General features: G+C 41.9%; 1 protein-coding gene and 1 pseudogene across 2 annotated transcripts; both read right to left on the bottom strand.

Moving 5' to 3' along the window:
• Positions 1-422: 422 nt before the first annotated feature.
• Positions 423-4,331, bottom strand: LOC147104578 (immunoglobulin lambda-1 light chain-like; annotated as a pseudogene). The gene is made up of 3 exons (XR_015072398.1): positions 4,280-4,331; positions 3,807-4,157; positions 423-929 (listed from the first exon to the last, which is right to left on the bottom strand). The product of XR_015072398.1 is annotated as an immunoglobulin lambda-1 light chain-like (transcript).
• A 9,071-nt stretch (positions 4,332-13,402) lies between these two features.
• LOC147104577 (immunoglobulin lambda-1 light chain-like) lies at positions 13,403-17,448 on the bottom strand. The gene is made up of 3 exons (XM_085961973.1): positions 17,359-17,448; positions 16,895-17,236; positions 13,403-13,941 (listed from the first exon to the last, which is right to left on the bottom strand). Exons 1-3 carry the CDS (start codon positions 17,405-17,407, stop codon positions 13,613-13,615), a joined length of 720 nt encoding a protein of 239 aa, XP_085818099.1. The 5' UTR covers positions 17,408-17,448; the 3' UTR covers positions 13,403-13,612.
• Positions 17,449-19,476: the final 2,028 nt, after the last annotated feature.

Raw genomic sequence — 19,476 nt, 5'->3', positions numbered from 1 at the left:
CATTATTGTGATTAATAGGATTTTTATCACTCGATCACAAAATACGTAAGTGTTGACATTTACTCCAATTGTACTCTCACTGTGTATACGTTTATGTCTAGATTTTCTAAATGCTGCTTTAATCGATGTTGTAATTAAATCAAAAGTCACTGTTAATTAAAAAAAAGGTTTTGACGTTAAATTTGTGAAGAAGGTGAGGACTAAATTATTTCGATATTCGATTTCTGCTTGCGCTAGTTATTTACTGAAATGTAATAACGAATATACATCAAGTCAAACTGGATGTAAAATATGGGGTTCATGAGCGCAATGCATGTACAAAGCCATAAATGGCTTTCAGTGCTAAATTGAATCGCTTATCCCCAACACTCACTCAAAACACACCGCATAACACATGTATATCATTCTTTATTAAACAAATGCTTCTACGTCACAATTACAAGGTTAAAGGTTTCTGCCACAATGTGAATCGAGTTAAATCACTATTATAGGTCAGGCGCATGAAAATAGAAAGAAATGCATTGTCAATAACTAAACCCCGAATTCGAGCATAAACGCGCGATGAATAACAGTTTGCACCGAGTGGGTGGGTTTTCTCTTTCACTCGCAGCCTGATCTCTTGATGCTTTGCGTGAGTTGAGAGCCGAGAGACTCATGTGTAACCCCGCAGGTGTACACTTCGTGTGAGTTCCACTCGGTGGCGGACAGGGTCAGGTAACTGCTCACACTGTACGTCTGGTCGGTGTCCCGTACGGCCCGAGTTGTCGGGACACCAGTGTCCGTGATCTGGCCGTCTACGCTCCACGAAATTTCCACTGACCCCGGAAAAAAGTTATTCACCAAACACATCAGGGTCGCCGCCTTTGCTGCAGAGATCTGATCGGACGCTGGCGGGAGAAGCGACACCGAAGGGCTGGACGACTCTCTGGCTGTAATGAAAAGGATTGTGTTTATTAATGAAAGATTCTGCAGCCGTATAATATACATTACACACACGTACAATGCAACTCCATGCTCAGTGATAGCACTCTCCGCCGCTGAGCCAATAGGTTGTGGGTTCAAGTCCCACAAGACTAGGCTGTCACTCCAGTGCAGTACAGAGTGAGAGATGCATTGGCCGAGATGCAGTCTTTTGGATGAGACGTTAAACTGTTGTTAAGCAGCCGTCGCAGGTGGCTGTAAAAGACCCTGTGGCACTATTTCGAATAGCAGCAGAGTTCTCCCTGGTATCCTGGCCAATATCTATCCCTCAATCAACATCAGTGAATCAGATTATCTGGTCATTATCACATTGCAATTTGTGGGGCCTTGCTGTGCCAAAAGCGGCTGCTACTTTTCCAAAATACAACAGTGACTACACTGCAAAATACTTCATTTGCTGTAAAACATTTCCCTGAGGTCATGAAAGGCGCTATATAAATGCAAGTTCCTTCTTTCATTTTGTTCCTTAAATCACAGCAGCGTAATATAGAACTAATCACATCTTTGAATCCAGTGGCCAGACCTTTATTGTCACTTTGACATCTTTCTATGGAACAAAACTAAAATCAGTTTTCCCAGTATCACACCAAAATCCTTTCTTTGCAAAGGGATTTACTATTTCCTTACATATAGTACAGAGAGGAAATCTTCCCACACAGGGATCAAATTAAGATTTAATAACTGCCACACAACGATTCATTTCAGAAAAATAATCATTTTTAAATATTGACTAACATGTGGTTGTAAAAGAACTCGAGGATTATGTTCACATACAGAGCAGTAAAATGTTTGCTACCTTGAAGAATATTACATTAACAATATGTAAAACTGGAAAAAATATATTTTACACCATTTCTGCCGGGTTTACTCCAATGGTCCCGCTGGAAATCCGGGAGAAAACTCAGTGGAAATGCTATGCCTTTCTGTTTATCATGCTAATATTTGCATACAGACCAGTAACTTTTGGTTGAAATCAAAATCATTTTGTGACCCTGATACCAAATAATACGTGGAAGGTAGAAAATAGATGTTTCCAACAGTATTGTAGTTTATAGCTTTACGGTCTGAATGGGCGTCAATACAGCCTCCCATATCAGGCATTGCATGTACCTGTACATACTTGCACTGAAGAGGTACCACCAACGCTGCCTCCGCAAGATCCTGCGAATCCATTAGCAGGATAGGCGCACCAACGTCAGTGTTCTCGCTCAGACCAACATCTCCAGCATCAAAGCTTTGACCACGCTCGATCAGCTCCGATGGACGGGTCATATCCGCATGCCCGATACAAGACTCCCAAAACAAGTGCTCTACTCGGGGCTCCGATACGGCAAGAGAGCCCGAGGTGGGCGGAGGAAACGCTTCAGGACACCCTCAAAGCCTCCATGAAAAAGTGCAACATCCCCACCGATACCTGGGAATCCCTGGCCCAAGGCCGCACAAAGTGGAGGAGAAGCATCCGGGAAAGCGCCGAACACCTCGAGTCTCTTCACTGGGAGCAAGGGAAACCAAGCACAGACAGCGCAAGGAGCGCACGTCAACCCAAGCAGCCCACCTACCCACCCCTTCAACCACCGTCTGCCCCAACTGTGACAGAGTCTGCCGGTCCCGCATTGAACTCATCAGTCACCTGAGAACTCATCTTTAACGTGGAAGCAACTCATCATTGGTTCCAAGGGACTCCCTAAGAAGCAGAAGATACTTGCACTCAAATTATATATAAATTCGCAACCGTGAATTCCCACCAGACATTTATATATCTAAGATCCAACTAGTAAAATCAAAGGAAAGTTGCCAACTTCAGATTAACGTATCGAAGAGTTTTCTCTCTGAACTCTATATGTAATACAATCACAAACCCTCTCTTTATGAAAGAAATTCGGGACACATAGCGAACCTTTCTCCTGGTGAGAAACAGTACCTGTTATCGAAAGTATGTCTTCAGCTCGGAGTTATCTGGGGATATTAGACAAGCTCCTGGTGATTCAATTTCAATTCAATTCAAATGCTTTATTGGCATGAAAGTTTACAGGGAACCATATTGCCAAAGCTTACATAACAAAAAGTACAGTTTTCCAACATTCTGTAGGTGTCAAACAATTCTGACCTTCGTTGGGTACATACAATATTACTTTAATCAATATTAATTTAAACAGTCTTTGTACATCAGTGGGTACATTCAGTATTAATTTTAAACAGTCCTCAGGTTGTGACATGTTGTTACATATTTGGCACCAAGGTATGGTCTGTCTTCTTCTCCCAGGACTAATCTTAATTTTGACAGGTCATCCAATTCCTTGATTATTACTCTCCTCATACGAAATTAACATCGGTTAAAATTTCTCAGCCCACCAGAAGTTAAGGGAGACACCGATATGCTTTTACTTTTTCTCGCTCTCTGCATCTGTCTACCCCTCTCTATTTCTCTGTCTTTCTCTCTGTCTCTCTCCTACTCTTTATCTCTCCGTCTGTTTGACTCTCTGTTTTTGTGTACTTGCTGTTCGTGCGACACTTTTAATGATGTTTTTAACACCAATTTTTACAATCTACCAACCATTTCTATAGTTAATTATCTCTGATTGAAAGGTGAAACTAATCATAGTATTAACCCATCGTTTCCCTTAAGATTTGAAAATGTGATTGTTTTAAGTCCCTAATAAACCAATCACACTGTTTAAACCTTGGTTGTAACCGACAAAACCAATTGTTTCATCTGCCTCAAATTATTACATTAATAATTCAAGTGAGAATGTATTTGACTATTGCATAAAATTTTTAAAATGCAATAGCAATTGTACAGAACCAATCTAGTAAAAGCTACTTACTCAGAACAGTCAGCTTGGTGCCTCCACCGAAGTATAATACGCCGGAGCTCCACCAACCACAATAATAATCGGCGTCGTCCTCGGGTTGAACCCCGCTGATAGTTAAATATGCGGCGTTGGTTGACGATTGACTCCTTCCAGAGAATCGACCAGGAATCCCGGAACCCTTGCCTTCACTGTTAAGATCATGATAGAATAGAAATCGAGGAGCATTCCCGGGTTTCTGCTGGTACCATTCTATGTAAGAGTTTCCCGAACTACCCCCAGACACGCTGCAACTTATTTTAACCGTTCCTTGCGGCGCGATGGATAATGATTATGGTTGAGCTAATGTAATCTGCGCGTTTGAACCAATAAAAAGATGAAGCAATATTAGAGGCTGGGCGTCATATGATTAATATCGTCACTTTATATCTGTATACAACAAAAGATTAATCACAGTGGCTGTAACGAAACGTTTGCTGAATACTTACAAACTGCGCAAATTATCAGCGATGTGATGACACGCACCCACTCAGACATCATGAATTCAGTTCGGCTCAGAAACCTCGGCAGATTGCTGGCAGAAGATATTAATGTTTACCAATACAATTAATGTCTTATCAATGTTAAGAATGAGGGCGTATTACCACGTGTTCGTTAATTATGCAAATGACCGCTGACATTCTGAACCCCAATTTAGCATCTATGAGCAGGCCTCCACGTCACAAGACTTCCAAACTGGAGAAGGAGGCATTGGCTAACAGAATCGAACTCTAGTGTGATGTTGCACATCATGCACCGGATGTATTAATAAGTACATTAACGTGTTGAAATTTATAATTGTGGAAACAGCGTAAAGATCTCATTATTTTTCACAAATTTGCAAGGTATATATTTTTCTTCTTCCCTTTTACACATGTCAGATAGAAAGCAACTTTAACCGCTATTTGCGCCCCCTCTAAAGACAGTGCTGTTCTAACTGTGCAATATATAACGACAATCCTCACACACTTAGAGATCAATCCGCAGAAATTCAGCTACATTCCAAGAGAAAGTAGCATGATGATATATTATATTTACAATGAAGTAACTTTTTATGACGTACTCAAAGATGTTAGCGCACTGTGGTGTATTTGATCCTTCTCTACCAGGTGCACTTACGTGAGAATATCTTAAAGAGAAAGCTTTAATCTAATTTATATCACACATTGTTAACTGTTTCTTCAATACAAACATCAGATAATTTAGCAGGAAATAAATAAACATTTTAACACTGACGTTATTCCTGTTCTAATATTCTGAAGCAGTGGTTTACCTTTGGGTTTGTTATACCTTGTGCGATTTGAAATTACACGGAACTGAAATAATTCACATTCGGATGGAGAAATCGGCAAATACGTGGCTGATTAAATTTAACACGGGGAAATGTGAATTCATTCATTTGTGTAGGAAGAATGAGGAGACGCAATATAAAGTCAATGGTAAAATTTTAAAAGGGGTACAGGATCAGAGAGAGCTAGCGGTATGCGTACACAAATCTTTGAAGGTAGCGGAAGAAATTGGGAGAGCTGTCAAAAAAGCATATGAGATTCTTGGCTTTATATATAGAAGTATAGAGTACAAAAGCAAAGAATTTAAGCTGGAATATTGTGTCAAGGGTTTAGAAAGGGCGCAGAGGAGATTTATTAGCATGGTACAAGGGATGAAAGACGTCAGTTTCGTGGAGAGATTAGAGTAACTGGGGTTGATATCCTTGGAGCAGAAAACCTTTAGGGGAGATTTGATAGACGTGTTCAAAACCATGACGGGTGGTGATAGAGTAAATAAGGAGAAATTGTTTCCAGTGGCAGAAGGGTTAGTAACCAGAGGACACAGATATAAGGTAATTGGCAGAAGAACCAGAGGGGACGTGAAAAGAAAAACAAGTAGCAGTTTGTTATAATCTGGAATGCACTGCCTGAAAGGTTGGTGGAAGAAAATTGAATAGTAATTTCAAAAGATTAAATACGTGAAGTGGGGAAATGTGCAGGTCTGTGTCCTCATTTTTGATGTATCATTCAGTAATCGTCTGAAACCCAACCATAGGCTTCTTTACATAACTGTCTCATTCATCTCATTCGAGTCCCCTGGTTACAGAATATGTCACACAGGCATCGTTGACTTTACTGTTTGGCTGATTCTTAAGCCGGAACGTCCCATGCCAACCAACCGGCTGAAAGCAAAAAGTGCATTATGCAGTTTACACTGCTGTTTCTTCTTATTAGTATCTGTTCACATCTTTACAGTTTATTTAAATATTAATATCACAGATATATCTGAAACTGCACAGAATTGCACATTCAAAAGGCAATCTGAGATACAAGTTTATTGCAGCAGGATTAAAAAATAATTATAATAATATACACGTCCTGAGAATATTTAACAGATTTAGACCCTATGGTATTTTGGTTGAGCGTCATTTGTTATACCAGAAGTGTAACATCACAGGGACCATTTTTGCAAAAATTATCCGTAGCTACAATAATATCCACCGACCATTAATGAAAAAAACCTCACATGAGTATTCTCCTTTCCAAACTTTATGTGAGGCATGAGGGATTTATTGATCTTTCTTTATCACCTGTCAGTTATCCTATGAACATTTGAGACTACAGTTACCATTGCCGTTCGGTCAACAATTGAATGAGGATGAATTAGAAATGCCCCTTTTACTTTTAATTTATCATAAACTGGGTAACTAATCAATATAAGTAGTACGTTTCAGGGTTCATTTTCAGCCATTTCTCCACAGAAAGAATTCGATTTCTAAAGCAAAGTGTAGTCATATAAGTTTTAAAAATAAGAGGAATGGTAGTCAATATGGTAATAGCAAGTCTTGAAGATCATAGCCAACAAACAATTCTTTAGCCTATATGTGCAATCAATACATACCTCACACCCACTGTCTTGGGAAATCCCGGTCCGGGGTGCCTAAAAGCAGTTGTCCGATCCTTCCATTCCATCTGTTAACTTGGATTTAGATAACACAGAAACAGATAATGATAATCAAATTATCTAACCGAAAGTTGTGATGGATAACTTTCACCTGGCACAAAAGGTTGAATGCAGGAAGACAGGTAGAAGTCACTTTGCTGAATACAAGCAGAAATGCCCACTCGTGTATTATAACACGAAGAAATGTTGTATTGATTAAATCAAGTGAGTCTGATCCTCACTGATACTCTCTGTATATTCGCATTCTATGAAATAAAACAGCATATGAATTTGTTTCTGCTCTCATCTTTTTCTTCCGTTCTCTGGATATGCGCATCGCTGGCAAGGGCAGCAGTTATTGCCAAACAACAACAACAACAACTTGAAGGTATATAGTGCCTTTAACGTAGTAAAACGTTCAGAGGCTCTTCACAAGAGCTTTATCAAGCAAGATCTGACACATATTCACATAAGGGGATATTGGAACTGCTGAACAAACACTTGGTCAAAGATGTAGATTTTAAGGAGGATCTTAAAGGAGGAGAGAGTGGTAGGGAGGTGGAGAGGTTTCGGGAGAGATTAGGGCCAATGGCAGAGCAATTAAAGTCGAGGCTCCGCAAGAGGCCAGAATTTAAAAAGGAAATTCCCGAACTTAGATCCTAGGGAGCTGGAATGGGCATAGCTGGCAGTGAAGGGGTGCTGGAAATCAGGGATGTGCAAGAGGGCAGAATTGGGGCGTAAAGATCTCGGACGATTGTAGGGCTGGAGCAGGTTACAGAGATAGGGAGGGGCGAGGCCATGGAGGAATTTGAAGAAAAGAATGAGAATTTTAAAATAGAGGCGTCCCCACACCGGGAGCCAATATAGTTCAGCAGGGGTAAATGGGATTTGGTGGAAGTTATGATATTGGCAGCAGAGTTTTGGATGAGCTCAAGTATATGGATGGTGGAAAATGGGAGGCCAGCCAAGAGAACATTGGAGTAGTCAAGTCTAGTGGTAACAAAGGCATGGATGACAGTTTTAGCAGCAAATGAGCTGAGGCAGGACAGTCAGGCGATGTTACAGAGTTGGAAGTAGGCGGTTTTGGTGATGGACTGGGTCTGTGGTCATCTCAGGGTCAACTATGACACCAAGATTGTGAACGGTCTGGTTTAGCCTCAGACAGTTGCCCGGGAGAGTGATGGAGCCGGTGGATAGCGAATGGATTTTGTGGCGAGGACCAAAGGAAATCTCTTGGGTCTTCCCAACTTTTAGTTGGAGGACATTTCTGCTCCTCCAGTCCTGGATGTCGGACAAGACATGTAATAATTTAGAGACAGTGGAGAAGTCGAGAGAGCTGACAGTGAGGTAGACCTGGGTGTTGTCAGTTTACATGTGGAAACTAACATTGAGTTTTCGGATGATGTTGTCAAAGGGCAGCATGTAGATGAGAAGTGGGAGGAGGCCAAGGATAGATCTTTGGGAGACTCTAGAGGTAACGGTGCTGGAGTATGAAAATAAGCCATTGCAGGTGATTCTCTGGCTATGATTGGATAAATAAGAATGGAACCAGGCGAGATCAGCTGGATGATGGAGGCGAGGTGTTGGAGGAGACTGGTGTAGTCAATCATGTCAAAATCTGCAGAAAGTTCGGGAAGGATGAGGAGGGATAGGTTACCATGGTCACAATGAAATAGGTTGTAATTTACAGCTTTGATAAGGGCTGTTTCTGTACTGCAGCAGGGGCAGAAAACTGATTGGAGTGATTCAAACATGGAGTTGCGGGAAAGATGGGCATGCATTTGTGAGGCAACAACATGTTTAAGGACTTTGCAGTTAAAGGGGAGTTTGGAGATGGAGTGGTAGTTTGGAAGGTCAGAGGGGTCAAGAGTGGGTGTATTGAAGAGAAGGGAGTTGACAGCAGATTTGAAGGGCAGGGAGACAGTACCTGAGGAGAGGGAACCGTTAACAATATCAGCTAACATAGGGGCCAGAAAGGGAAGTTGAGTGGTTAGCAGTTTGGTGGCAATATAGACCAGGCAGCAGTAGGTGTGTCTCGTGGTCCAAATGAGTTATAAGATGGCATGTGGAGAGATAGCAGCGAAACTAGAGAAATATGCAGGTTCAGGGCTAGGCAAGGCAGATCCTTAGGGGGAGTATGGCCCGGTGGTCTAGGAGAAGTGAGGGAAGTGGCAGAGGCAGCTTAATTGTTGGTCTCAAACATAGTGACAAATAAGTCCATGATCTCCGTGCACCAGTTGTTGGAGGGGAGATGGAGGAGGCAGAGGAGATGGGTTTGAGAAGACGCACAAGAGAGTAGCATGGGACAGTTCTGGTTGCTGCTCGTAAGGAGACAGCGATGGGCAGTTCGAAGGGTGCTGAGCGAGGCACATTGGAAATCTGTAGTCTTATCTAAGAGGGAGGCAAACCTTGGATGGTGGCAGGAGAGCAGGAAGGTCAAGGAGTCCTGAAGGGTTGGGTAGGCATTTAGGAGGACAGAGTATCCGAGAAGCGAGGAATGAAAGAATTGACGCAGCGATGATAAAGGAACATCTACACGTGTCCATGTCGGGATGGTGTGTGACTTGAAGGGGAAATTGGAGGTGATTGTGTTCCCATGCGCCTGGTGCCATTCTCCTGCTAGGTGTTGGGAATAAAGGCTGACAAGTCCACTGGACCTGATGGCCTACATCCTAGAGTCTTAAAAGTAGTAAGAAGTCACACAACACCAGGTTATAGTCCAACAGCTTTATTTGAAATCACAAGCTTTCGGAGCACTTCGCCTGAAGAAGGAGCAGCGCTCCGAAAGCTTGTGATTTCAAATAAAGCTGTTGGACTATAACCTGGTGTTGTGTGACTTCTTACATTTGTCCACCCCAGTCCAACTCCGGCATCTCCACACCACATCTTAAAAGTAGTGGCTGCAGAGAGAGTCAATGCGTTGGTTGTAACCTACCAAAATTTCCTGGATTCTGGAGAGGTCTCAGCGGATTGGAAAACCGCAAATGTAATGCCCCTATTCAAGAAAGGATGAAGGCAAAAAGCAGGAAACTATACGCCAGTTAGTCTAACATCTGTTATTTGGAAAATGCAAAATCCATTATTAAGGAAGTAATAGCAGGTCATTTAGAAAATCAGATTACAATCAAGCAGAGTCAACATGGTTTATGAAAGAGAAATCGTGTTTGACAAATTTACTAGTGTTCTTTGAGCATGCAACGAGCAGCGTGTATAAAGGGGAACCAGTAGATGTAGTGAATTTGGATTTCCAGAAAACATTTTATAAGGTGCCACATAAAAGGTTACTGCCCAACATAAGGGCTCAAGGGGTTGGGGTAATATATTAGCATGGATAGAGAATTGGCCAACTAACAGAAGTCAAAGTGTCGGGATAAATGGGTCATTTTCCGGTGGCAAACTGTAACTAATGGGTGCCATAGGGATCAGTGCTGGAGCCTCAACTATATACAATCTATATTAATGACTTTGAAGAAGGGACGGTGTGTACTGTCACCAAATTTGCTGATGATATAAAGATGGGTGGGAAAGCAAGTTGTGAAGAGGACACAAAGGGGGGAATTTTGCCGACGCTCAGAGAACAGGTTTGGAAGGGGAACTGCTGGCAAAATTACAAAGATTGACAGCGGATCCCGAGCCCACTGTCAACGCGCCTCCATACAATCTTCCCAAGTGTCGGGTCTTCGATTTCCACTGGGACGCGACAGCTAGCGGCGGGAAGATGATTATAGGCACTTAACTGCCTGTTAACAGGTAGTTACCAGGCAGTTAAGAGGCTTTTTTCAATTTTGTCAGGTCGACTGCGGGCTTCCCGACGACCAGACACCACGCCAGGGTAAGTGTGGCGTGCTGTGGGTCTATTGTAAGGTTTGTGCGTTGATGACAGCTGCAGAAGTTGTGCCAAGGATCCAATGGTACACTGGTGAGTTTCAGAGATAAGAAAATGTTGGGGAAATCATTTTTAATCTATTTAGACTTTTCTGTAGGTAATAAGGTTTGATGTGTTTGTGTCGTCCCACCTCATTGGGAGAAGCTCTCTCAACAGTGACAGATCGCTTCTGTAAACTCACCTGCAGCTGCCTTCTATTTTATCCTACGGAGAAGTCTCTGGAAAGCCTGGTTGCAAGGGCTCAACTTTGTACAGTGATTGCCAGTATTTGCAGTACCTCAATGCTGTCAAGCACTGAAAAATCATCTGTCAAAAAAACTGAGCATGTCTCCTTTAAGAAAACCGGCAGATGACGTGTTAGCAGCTGACGTCATCTGATACGGCTTTTTCTGAATTGGCCGGCAAGCCCGCAGGGCGGGCTTAACAAGGCCAATTGACGAAAAATTACGTCGGTGCGTCGGGTGTCACTGGGGGCAGGATCGGAACCCGCAAGTCAGCTGACCCACTCCCAACTCGCACTGAAAGGTAAGATCGCACCCAAAAGAGTCTGCAAACGGATGTAAATAGGTTAACTGAGTGGGCAAAAATTTGGCAGATGGAGTATAATGTGGGAAAATGTGAGGTTATCCACTATGGTAGCAAAAATAAGAAAGCATATTATTATTTAAATGGAGAGAGACTACACAATGCTGCGGTACAGAGGTATCTAGGGATCCTCCTACATGAAATACAAAGAGTTAGCATGCAGGTACAGCAAGTAATTAGGAAGGCAAATGGAATGTTGGCATTTATTGCAAGGGGGATGGTATATAAAAGTAGGGAAGTCTTGCTACACCGGTGCAGGATGCTGGTGAGACCACACCTGGAATGCTGCGTGAAGATTTGGGCTCCTTATTTAACGAGGGATATACTTGCACTGGATGCAGTTCAGAGAAGGTTCACTAGGTTAATTCCTGAAACCAAGGGGTTGTCTTTTGAAGAAAGGTTGAGCAGGTTGGGCCTATACGCATTGGAGATTAGAAGAATGAGAGGGGATCTTCTTGAAACATATACGTTTCTGAGGGGGCTGGACAGGGTAGATGCCGGGAGGGGAATCTAGAACTAGGGGGCACAGTTTCAGGATAAGGGGTCGACAATTTAAAACGGAGATGAGGAGGAATTTCTTCTCTCAGAGGGTCGTGAATCTTTGGAATTCTCTACCCCAGAGAGCTGTGTAGGCGGTGTCATTGAATATATTCAAGGCGGAGATTGACATATATTTGAGGTACAGGGGAGTCAAGGGTTATGGGTAGCCAGCGGGAAAGTGGTATTGAGGCCCAGATCAGCCATGATTTTATTGAATGGCGGGGCAGGCTCGAGTGGCCGAATGGCCTACTCCTGCTCTTACTTCTTATGTTCTTATGTAATGTCGCTGTTAAATATCCCATTAAAAGTCAGATCTTGTTTGATTAGGTGTAACTGGGGCTTTAAAAGCATGCTGACTTCTAAGCATACATTATGGCCCATCTAAACTTTTTTCTCCATTATGTTAAAAATTAACGAGTATTAAGGGAGTCTCTGTGTTCCTCCAAATCTGGACACTTGTGCATCGCCCATTTCATTCACTCCACCATTGCCGGTCCCGTTTTGAGCCGTATAGACGCTAAGTTTTGAATTTCCCTGCTTGAATGTCTCCACCTCTGCGCGCCTTTCTCCTGCCTTAAAAAGAGGGCCTCGCGCACAGTGGGAAAGCCTATCGAACATCGCGGGAAAGGCGCAGCGATTTTCTGATGACACCTATTATCTGGGAGACACCATTGATGGTGACGACTAACGAGCCCGATATTTAATGCAGAACTGCCTGCCGTTTGGGAGGAAGGCTTGAAGCTACACAGAGAAGAAAAGTCCCATAGTATGCCAATCTGAAAGGTGAAATGGAATACGGTTATGGTGATTATCAGGGGCTGTAGTTGGAAATACAATGAAGTATTTTATTCCACGCCTTGCTTGCACATTTGATTCAGTATTTTGGAGTCATGGTTAAGAATGCAGGGCGTGCTGCATAAATGAGAAGCTGTATTGTTTTCGGCATCAATGTAACATAGGAAGTAAGGCAGGCAATCTCACGTCCTCACATGGGACCCACTTCTGGGACAGGTGGTCAACTGCTGGTGATTTCGGCGAGGGAGAGTTGAGTACGTGAGATGCTGAAGTTAATACCATGTGAGAACAGACAGTAATTTCAATACATTCTGCACACAGATGGGCAGTCAGCTCACACTTCTATAAATGTAAGTTGCTTTAATTGAAGGCTTCAACCACCATTGAAATATTTCAACTTTCTGCTTTTTGAGCTAATCCCACCATTAAATTAAATTACAAAACTATTTTTAACACTAGATCAAAAATACGTAAGTGTTGACATATACTCCAATTGTACTCTCACTGTGTATACATTTATGTCTAGATTATCAAAATGCTGCTTTAATCCATGTTGGAATTAAATCAAAAGGGTTAAATGAAAACTCAGTGTGAACTAAAAAAAATTGACGTACAATGTGTGAAGAAGGTGAGGACTAAATTATTTCGATGTTCAATTTCTCCTTGTGCTCGCTATTAACTGAAATGTAATAACGATTACACATCAAGTCAAATTGGATGCAAAAGATGGGGTCATGAGCGCAATGCATTTACAAAGCTATTATTGTTATCAATGGCTTTCAGTGCTAAATTGAATCGCTTATCCCAAACACTCAGTCACAAAACACACCGCATAACACATGTATATCATTCTTTATTACACAAATGTTTCTACGTCACAATTACAAGGTTAAAGGTTTCTGCCACAATGTGAATAGATTTAAATCACTGTTATACGTCAGGTGCATGAAAATAGAAGGACATGCATTGTCAATAACTAAACCCCGAATTCGAGCATAAACGCGCGATGAATAACAGTTTGCACTGCGTGCGCGGATTTTCTCTTTCACTCGCAGCCTGATCTCTTGATGCTTTGCGTGAGTTGAGACCCGAGAGACTCATGTGTAACCCCGCAGGTGTACACTTCGTGTGAGTTCCACTCGGTGGCGGACAGGGTCAGATAACTGCTCACACTGTACGTCTGGTCGGTGTCCCGTACGGTCCGAGTTGTCTGGACACCAGTGTCCGTGATCTGGCCGTCTACGCTCCACGAAACTTCCACCGAACCCGGAAAAAAGTTATTCACCAAACACACCAGGGTCGCCGCCTTTGCTGCAGAGATCTGATCGGACGCTGGCGGGAGAAGCGACACCGAAGGGCTGGACGACTCTCTGGCTGTAATGAAAAGGATTGTGTTTATTAAAGAAAGATACTGCAGTCGCATAATATATACCACACACATGTACAACAACAACAACCACTTGTATTTTTATAGCGCCTTTAATGTAGTAAAAGGACCCAAGGGCTTCACAGGAGCCTTATAAGGAAAACATTGACACCAAACCATATAAGAAGAAACTAGGACAGATGACCAATAGCTTGGTCGAAGATGTAGGTTTTAAGGAGGCCAGCCAGGGGTGCGTTGGAACAGTCAAGTCTAAAGGTAACAAGGGCATGGATGTCGGTTTCAGCAGCAGATGAGCTGAGGCAGGTGCGGAGATGGGTGATGTTACGGAGGTGGAAATAGGCCGTCTTAGTTTCCCTCCACGGATGTTGCCTGGCCTGCTGAGTTTTTCCAGCATTTTCTGTTGTTATTTCGGATTTCCAGCATCTGCAGTATTTTGCTATCGTCTTAGGTATGCTGTGGCTATGTGGTTGGAAGCTCATTTCAGGGTCAAATTTGGCACCAAGGTTGTGATCAGTCTGCTTCAGCCTCAAACGGATGTTAGGGAGGGGGATGGATTCAGTGCCTAGGGAACGAATTTTGTGGCGAGGACTGAAGACAATGGCTTCGGTCTTCCCAATATTTAATTGGAGAAAATTTCTGCATATCCTGTACTGGATATCGGAACATTGCAGATGATTTTCTGGCTATGATTAGATAGACCAGGCAAGTGCAGTCCCACCCAGCTGGACGATGGTGGAGAGGCATTGGAGGAGGATGGAGTCGCCAATCGTGTCAAAGGCTACAGCCAGGTGGAGAAGGACGAGGAGGGATAGTTTACGTTTGTCACAGTCAAAATGGATGTCATTCGTGACTTTGATGACAGCTATTTCGGTATTGTGGCAGGGGCAGAAATTGTATTGTAGGGATTCAAACATGGAGTTTAGGGAAAGATGGACACGGAGTTGGGAGGCGACAACAGGTTCAAGGACTTTGGAGACGAAAAGGGGGTTGGAGATGGGGCAGTGCTTTGCAAGGACGGAGGGGTTAAGGGTTGGTTTTTTACGGGTAAAGAAACTCCTTACTCAGTGGTTGCACTCTCGGTCTCTGAGTCAGAAGGTTGTGGTCTCAAGCCCCACGCCAAAAACTTGAGCAGAAAATGTAGGCTGACACTCCAGTGCAGTAATGAGGGAGTGCTGCATTGGCAGAGGTATAGTCTTTAAGATGAGACGTAAAACTGTCGTTAGGCAGCCATCTCAGATGGCTGTAAATGATCCCATAGCACTTTTTGAAGAAGAGCAGGGGAGTTCACTCTGATGGCCTAGGCAATATTATTCCTCAACCAACATCACTAAAACAGATTATCTGGTCATTATCACATTGCAAATTGTGGGAATTTGCTGTGCCGAAATCGGCTGCCACAATTCCAAATTACAACAGTGATTACACTGCAAAAGTACTTCATTCACCGTAAAGCATTTCCCTGAGGTCGTGAAAGGCGCTAGATAAATGCAAGTTCTTTATTTCATTTTCTTCCTAAATCACAGCAATGTACTCTAAAACTAAACACGTCGTTTGACTCGAATGGCCAGACCATTTACCGTTAATTTGAAGCCTTTCCATGGAACAAACCGAATATCTCTGTTCCCAGTATCAAACTAGTTAAAACCTCTCTTTACAAAGGGATTTACTATTTCATTACATTTAGTACACCGAGGAAATGTTCTCACATAGGGAGAAAATTAACGTTTAATTTCTGAAGAATAATAATCTTTAAATATGGACTAACATGTGGTTGTAAAATAACTCGGGGATGATGTTCACATACGGAGCAGTAAAACATTTGCTACCTTGAAGAATATTACATTAACAATATATAAATCTGGAAAAATATCCTTTACGCCGTTTCTGCCAATGGTCCCGCAAGATATTCGGGGGAAAATTCAGTTTAAACCCTATCCCTTTGTGTTTATCATGCTAAGGTTTGCATACAGACCTGTAACTTTTGGTTGAAATCAAAATCATTTTGTGTCACCGAAACCAAAGGCAGAAAACAGATGTTTCCAACAGTATTCTAGTTAATAGCTTTACGGTCTGAATGGCCGTCAATCCAGCCTCTCTATATCAGGTATTGTATGTACCTGTGCATAATTGCACTCAAATTATATATAAATTCGCAAACGTAAAATCTCAGCAGACAATTATATATCGAAATATTAACTGGTAAAAAAACAACAGAAAGTTGCCGACTTCAGATTAACGTATCGAAGAGCTTTCTCTCTGAGCTCTAGATATAATGAAATCACAAACCTCTGTTTACAACAGAAATTCGTTGCACATACCGAGCCTTTCACAGTGAGAAATAGTATCTGATATCGAAAGTATGTCTTGAGCTCGGTGCTATTTTGGGATATTGGACAAGCTCCTGGTGATTATTACCCTCCTCATACGAAATTAACATCCGTTAAAATTTCTCAGTGCACCAGAAATTAAGGGAGGCACCGATATGCTTTCTCTCTCTCGCACTCTCTATCTATCTACCCCTCTCTATTTCTCTTTGCCTTTATCTCTGTTTCCAGCTGTCTATCTATCTCTCCGGCTGTCTCTTTGACTCGTTCTGTTTTTGCATATTGGCTATTTGTGCGACACTTTTAATGATCTCTTTAAGCACCGACTTTTACAATCTATGAATTGCTTCTATTGTTCACTATCTCAGCTCCAATGGTAAAATTAATCATACAATAAACCTCACTGTTTCCTTTATGGTTTCAAAATGTGATTGTTTTATGTCCCTAATAAACCAATCACCGTTTCAACCTTGGTTGTAACCTACAGCACCAATTGTTTCATCGACCTCATCTTTTATATTAATAATCCAAATGAGAATGTATTTGACCACTTGTTGCATAAAAGATAAAAAGAAAATATCCATTGAACAGAATTAATCTAGTAAAAGTTACTTACTCAGCACAGTCAGCTTGGTGCCTCCACCGAAGCCGTTGGTAGACCAACCACAATAATAGTCGGCGTCGTCCTCGGGTTGAACCCCGCTGATGGTTAAATATGCGGCGTTGGTTGACGATTGACTCCTTCCAGAGAATCGATCAGGAATCCCGGAACCCTTAACCTCGCGGTTAAGATCATGATAGAGTAGAAATCGAGGAGCATTCCCGGGTTTCTGCTGGTACCATCCTACGTCACCGTTTCCCAAATTACCCCCAGACACGCTGCAGCTTATTTTCACCGTTCCTTGCGGCGCGATGGATAACGATTGCGGTTGAGTTAATGTAATCTGCGCGTTTGAACCTATAAAAGGATGGAACAATGTTAGAGGCTGGGCTTCATATGATTAATATCGTCACTTAATATCTCTATACAACAAAAGATTATTCACAATGAATCCAACGAAATGTTTGCTGAATACTTACAGACTGCGCAAATTATCAGCGTTGAGATGACCCGCACCCACTCAGACATCGTGAATCCAGTTAGTCTCAGAAACCTCGGCAGTTTGCAGGCAGAAGATATTAATGTTTACCGGGCTCGCCTTGTCTTATCAATGTTATGAATGAGGGCGTATTACCACGTGTTCCTTAATTATGCAAATGACCGCTGACGTTACGAATCCCAATTGAGCATCTATGATCAGGCCCCCACGTCACAAGACTTCCAAACTGGAGAAGGGGACATTGGATAACAGAACCGAACTATAGTGTGATGCTGCACATCACGCGTAGGAAGTACAGTAACGTGTTGAAATTTATAATTGTGTAAACGGCATAAAGAAGCCTTTATTTTTGACAAATTCACTAAGGTATATATTTTTAATCTTTCCTTTTACGCCTGTCAGATGTACCCATTAGGAAGCAACTTTAATCGATATTTGCGTCCCTGTAAAGGCAGTGCTGTTCTAACTGTGGAATGTATAACAACAATCTTCATACACTTAGGGATCCTTCCGTAGAAATTCAGCTACAACTCTACAAAGTATAGCTTGATGATATATAATCTTTAAAATGAATTAACTTCTTATGAATAACACTAAGGTTTATTTGAGCCTTCTCTACCAAGTCCACTTACGCGAGAATATCTTAAAGTGAAAGCTTTAATCCAACTTATACCACATATTGATAACTGTTTTCTTCAATACAAACATCAGGTAATTTAGCAGGAAAAATATATATTTGGACACTGACGTTATTTTTCTTTTAAATATTCCAATAATTGGCTTAATTTTGAGATTGTTATATTTTGTGCGGTTTGAAATTACATCGAAATGAAATAATTCATATTAGGATGGAGAAATGGGCAGATACATGGCAGATTACATTTAACGCAGCCAAGTGTGAAGTTATTCATTTATGTAGGAAGAATAAGGAGAAGCAATAGAAACTAAATGGTACAAATTTAAAGCGGGTGCAGGAACAGAGAGAGCTGGGGATTTATTTATACAAGTCTTTGAAGGTGGCGGAACAAGTTTGAAAGGCTATTAAAAGGCGTCATTGGCTTCAGAAATAGAGACATAGAGTACAAAAGCAAGTGAGTATAAAACACTGGTTAGACCCCAGCTGGAATATTGTGGCCAATTCTGGGCACCACACTTTAGGAAAAGTGTCAAGGCCTAGAGTAGGTGCAGTGGAGGCTTAATGGCGCCAGAGATGAAAGACTTCAATTACGTGGAGAGACTTGAGAAACCGGTATTGTTCTCCTTAGAGCAGAGAAGGTTAAGCGGGATTTGATAGAAGTGTTCAAATCATGAAGGGTTTTTATACAGTAATTAAGGATAAACTGTTTTCAGTGGCAGAAATGTCGGTAACCAGAGGACTCAAATTTAAAGTAATTGGCAAAAGAACTAGAGGTGACATGAGAAAATAAATCACGTAGCAAGCTGTTATAATCTGGAATGCACTGCCTGAAAGGGTGGTGGAAACAGATTCAATAGTAACTTTCAAGATGGAATTGGACAAAAACCTGAAGTGGGAATATGTGCAGTGCTATGGCCTCCTTCATTGCTGTATCATTCTGTAATCATCTAAAACCACAGGCCTCTTTACATAACGGCTTCATTCAACGAATTCGAGTCCCCTGGTTTCAGAATTTGTCACACAAGTATCTTTGCCTTTATTGGTTGATTCACCCTTAAGGCGGAAGGTTCCATGCCAATCACTGACTGAAAGCAAAAAAAAGCATTATGCAGTTCATGCTGCCGTTTCTGCTTATTAGCACCTGTTCACATCTTTACAGTTTATTTAAATATTCATATCACAAATATATCGGAATCTGCAGAGAATTGCACATTGAAAATGCAGATCTGAGCTATACGTTTGTTGTAGCAGGATTAAAAAAATAATTATAATAATGTACACATCCTGGGAATATTTACCAGATTTAGACCCTATGGTATTTTGCTTGTACGTCATTTGTTATACCAGAAATGTAACTTCACACAGACCCGTTTTATGCACAAAGTATCAGCAGCTACAACAATATCCTCCGACCATTATTAAAGCAGGACCTCGCATGGGTATTCTCAATTCCAAACTTTA

The sequence above is a fragment of the Somniosus microcephalus genome, chromosome 19 (assembly GCF_052327205.1).
Source record: "Somniosus microcephalus isolate GS21.2 chromosome 19, FLI_Smic_1.0, whole genome shotgun sequence".
NCBI classification, from domain to species: domain Eukaryota; kingdom Metazoa; phylum Chordata; class Chondrichthyes; order Squaliformes; family Somniosidae; genus Somniosus; species Somniosus microcephalus.
This window is presented reverse-complemented; position numbering and strand designations above follow the sequence as displayed.

Coding starts and splice junctions, on each gene's coding strand:
- LOC147104577 (XM_085961973.1), bottom strand. CDS start 17,407: ATGTCTGAGTGGGTGCGGGTCATCTCAACGCTGATAATTTGCGCAGTC. Junction 17,237..17,358: donor GCTGATAATTTGCGCAGTCT/GTAAGTATTCAG, acceptor ATCCTTTTATAG/GTTCAAACGCGCAGATTACA. Junction 13,942..16,894: donor CACCAAGCTGACTGTGCTGA/GTAAGTAACTTT, acceptor TTTTCATTACAG/CCAGAGAGTCGTCCAGCCCT.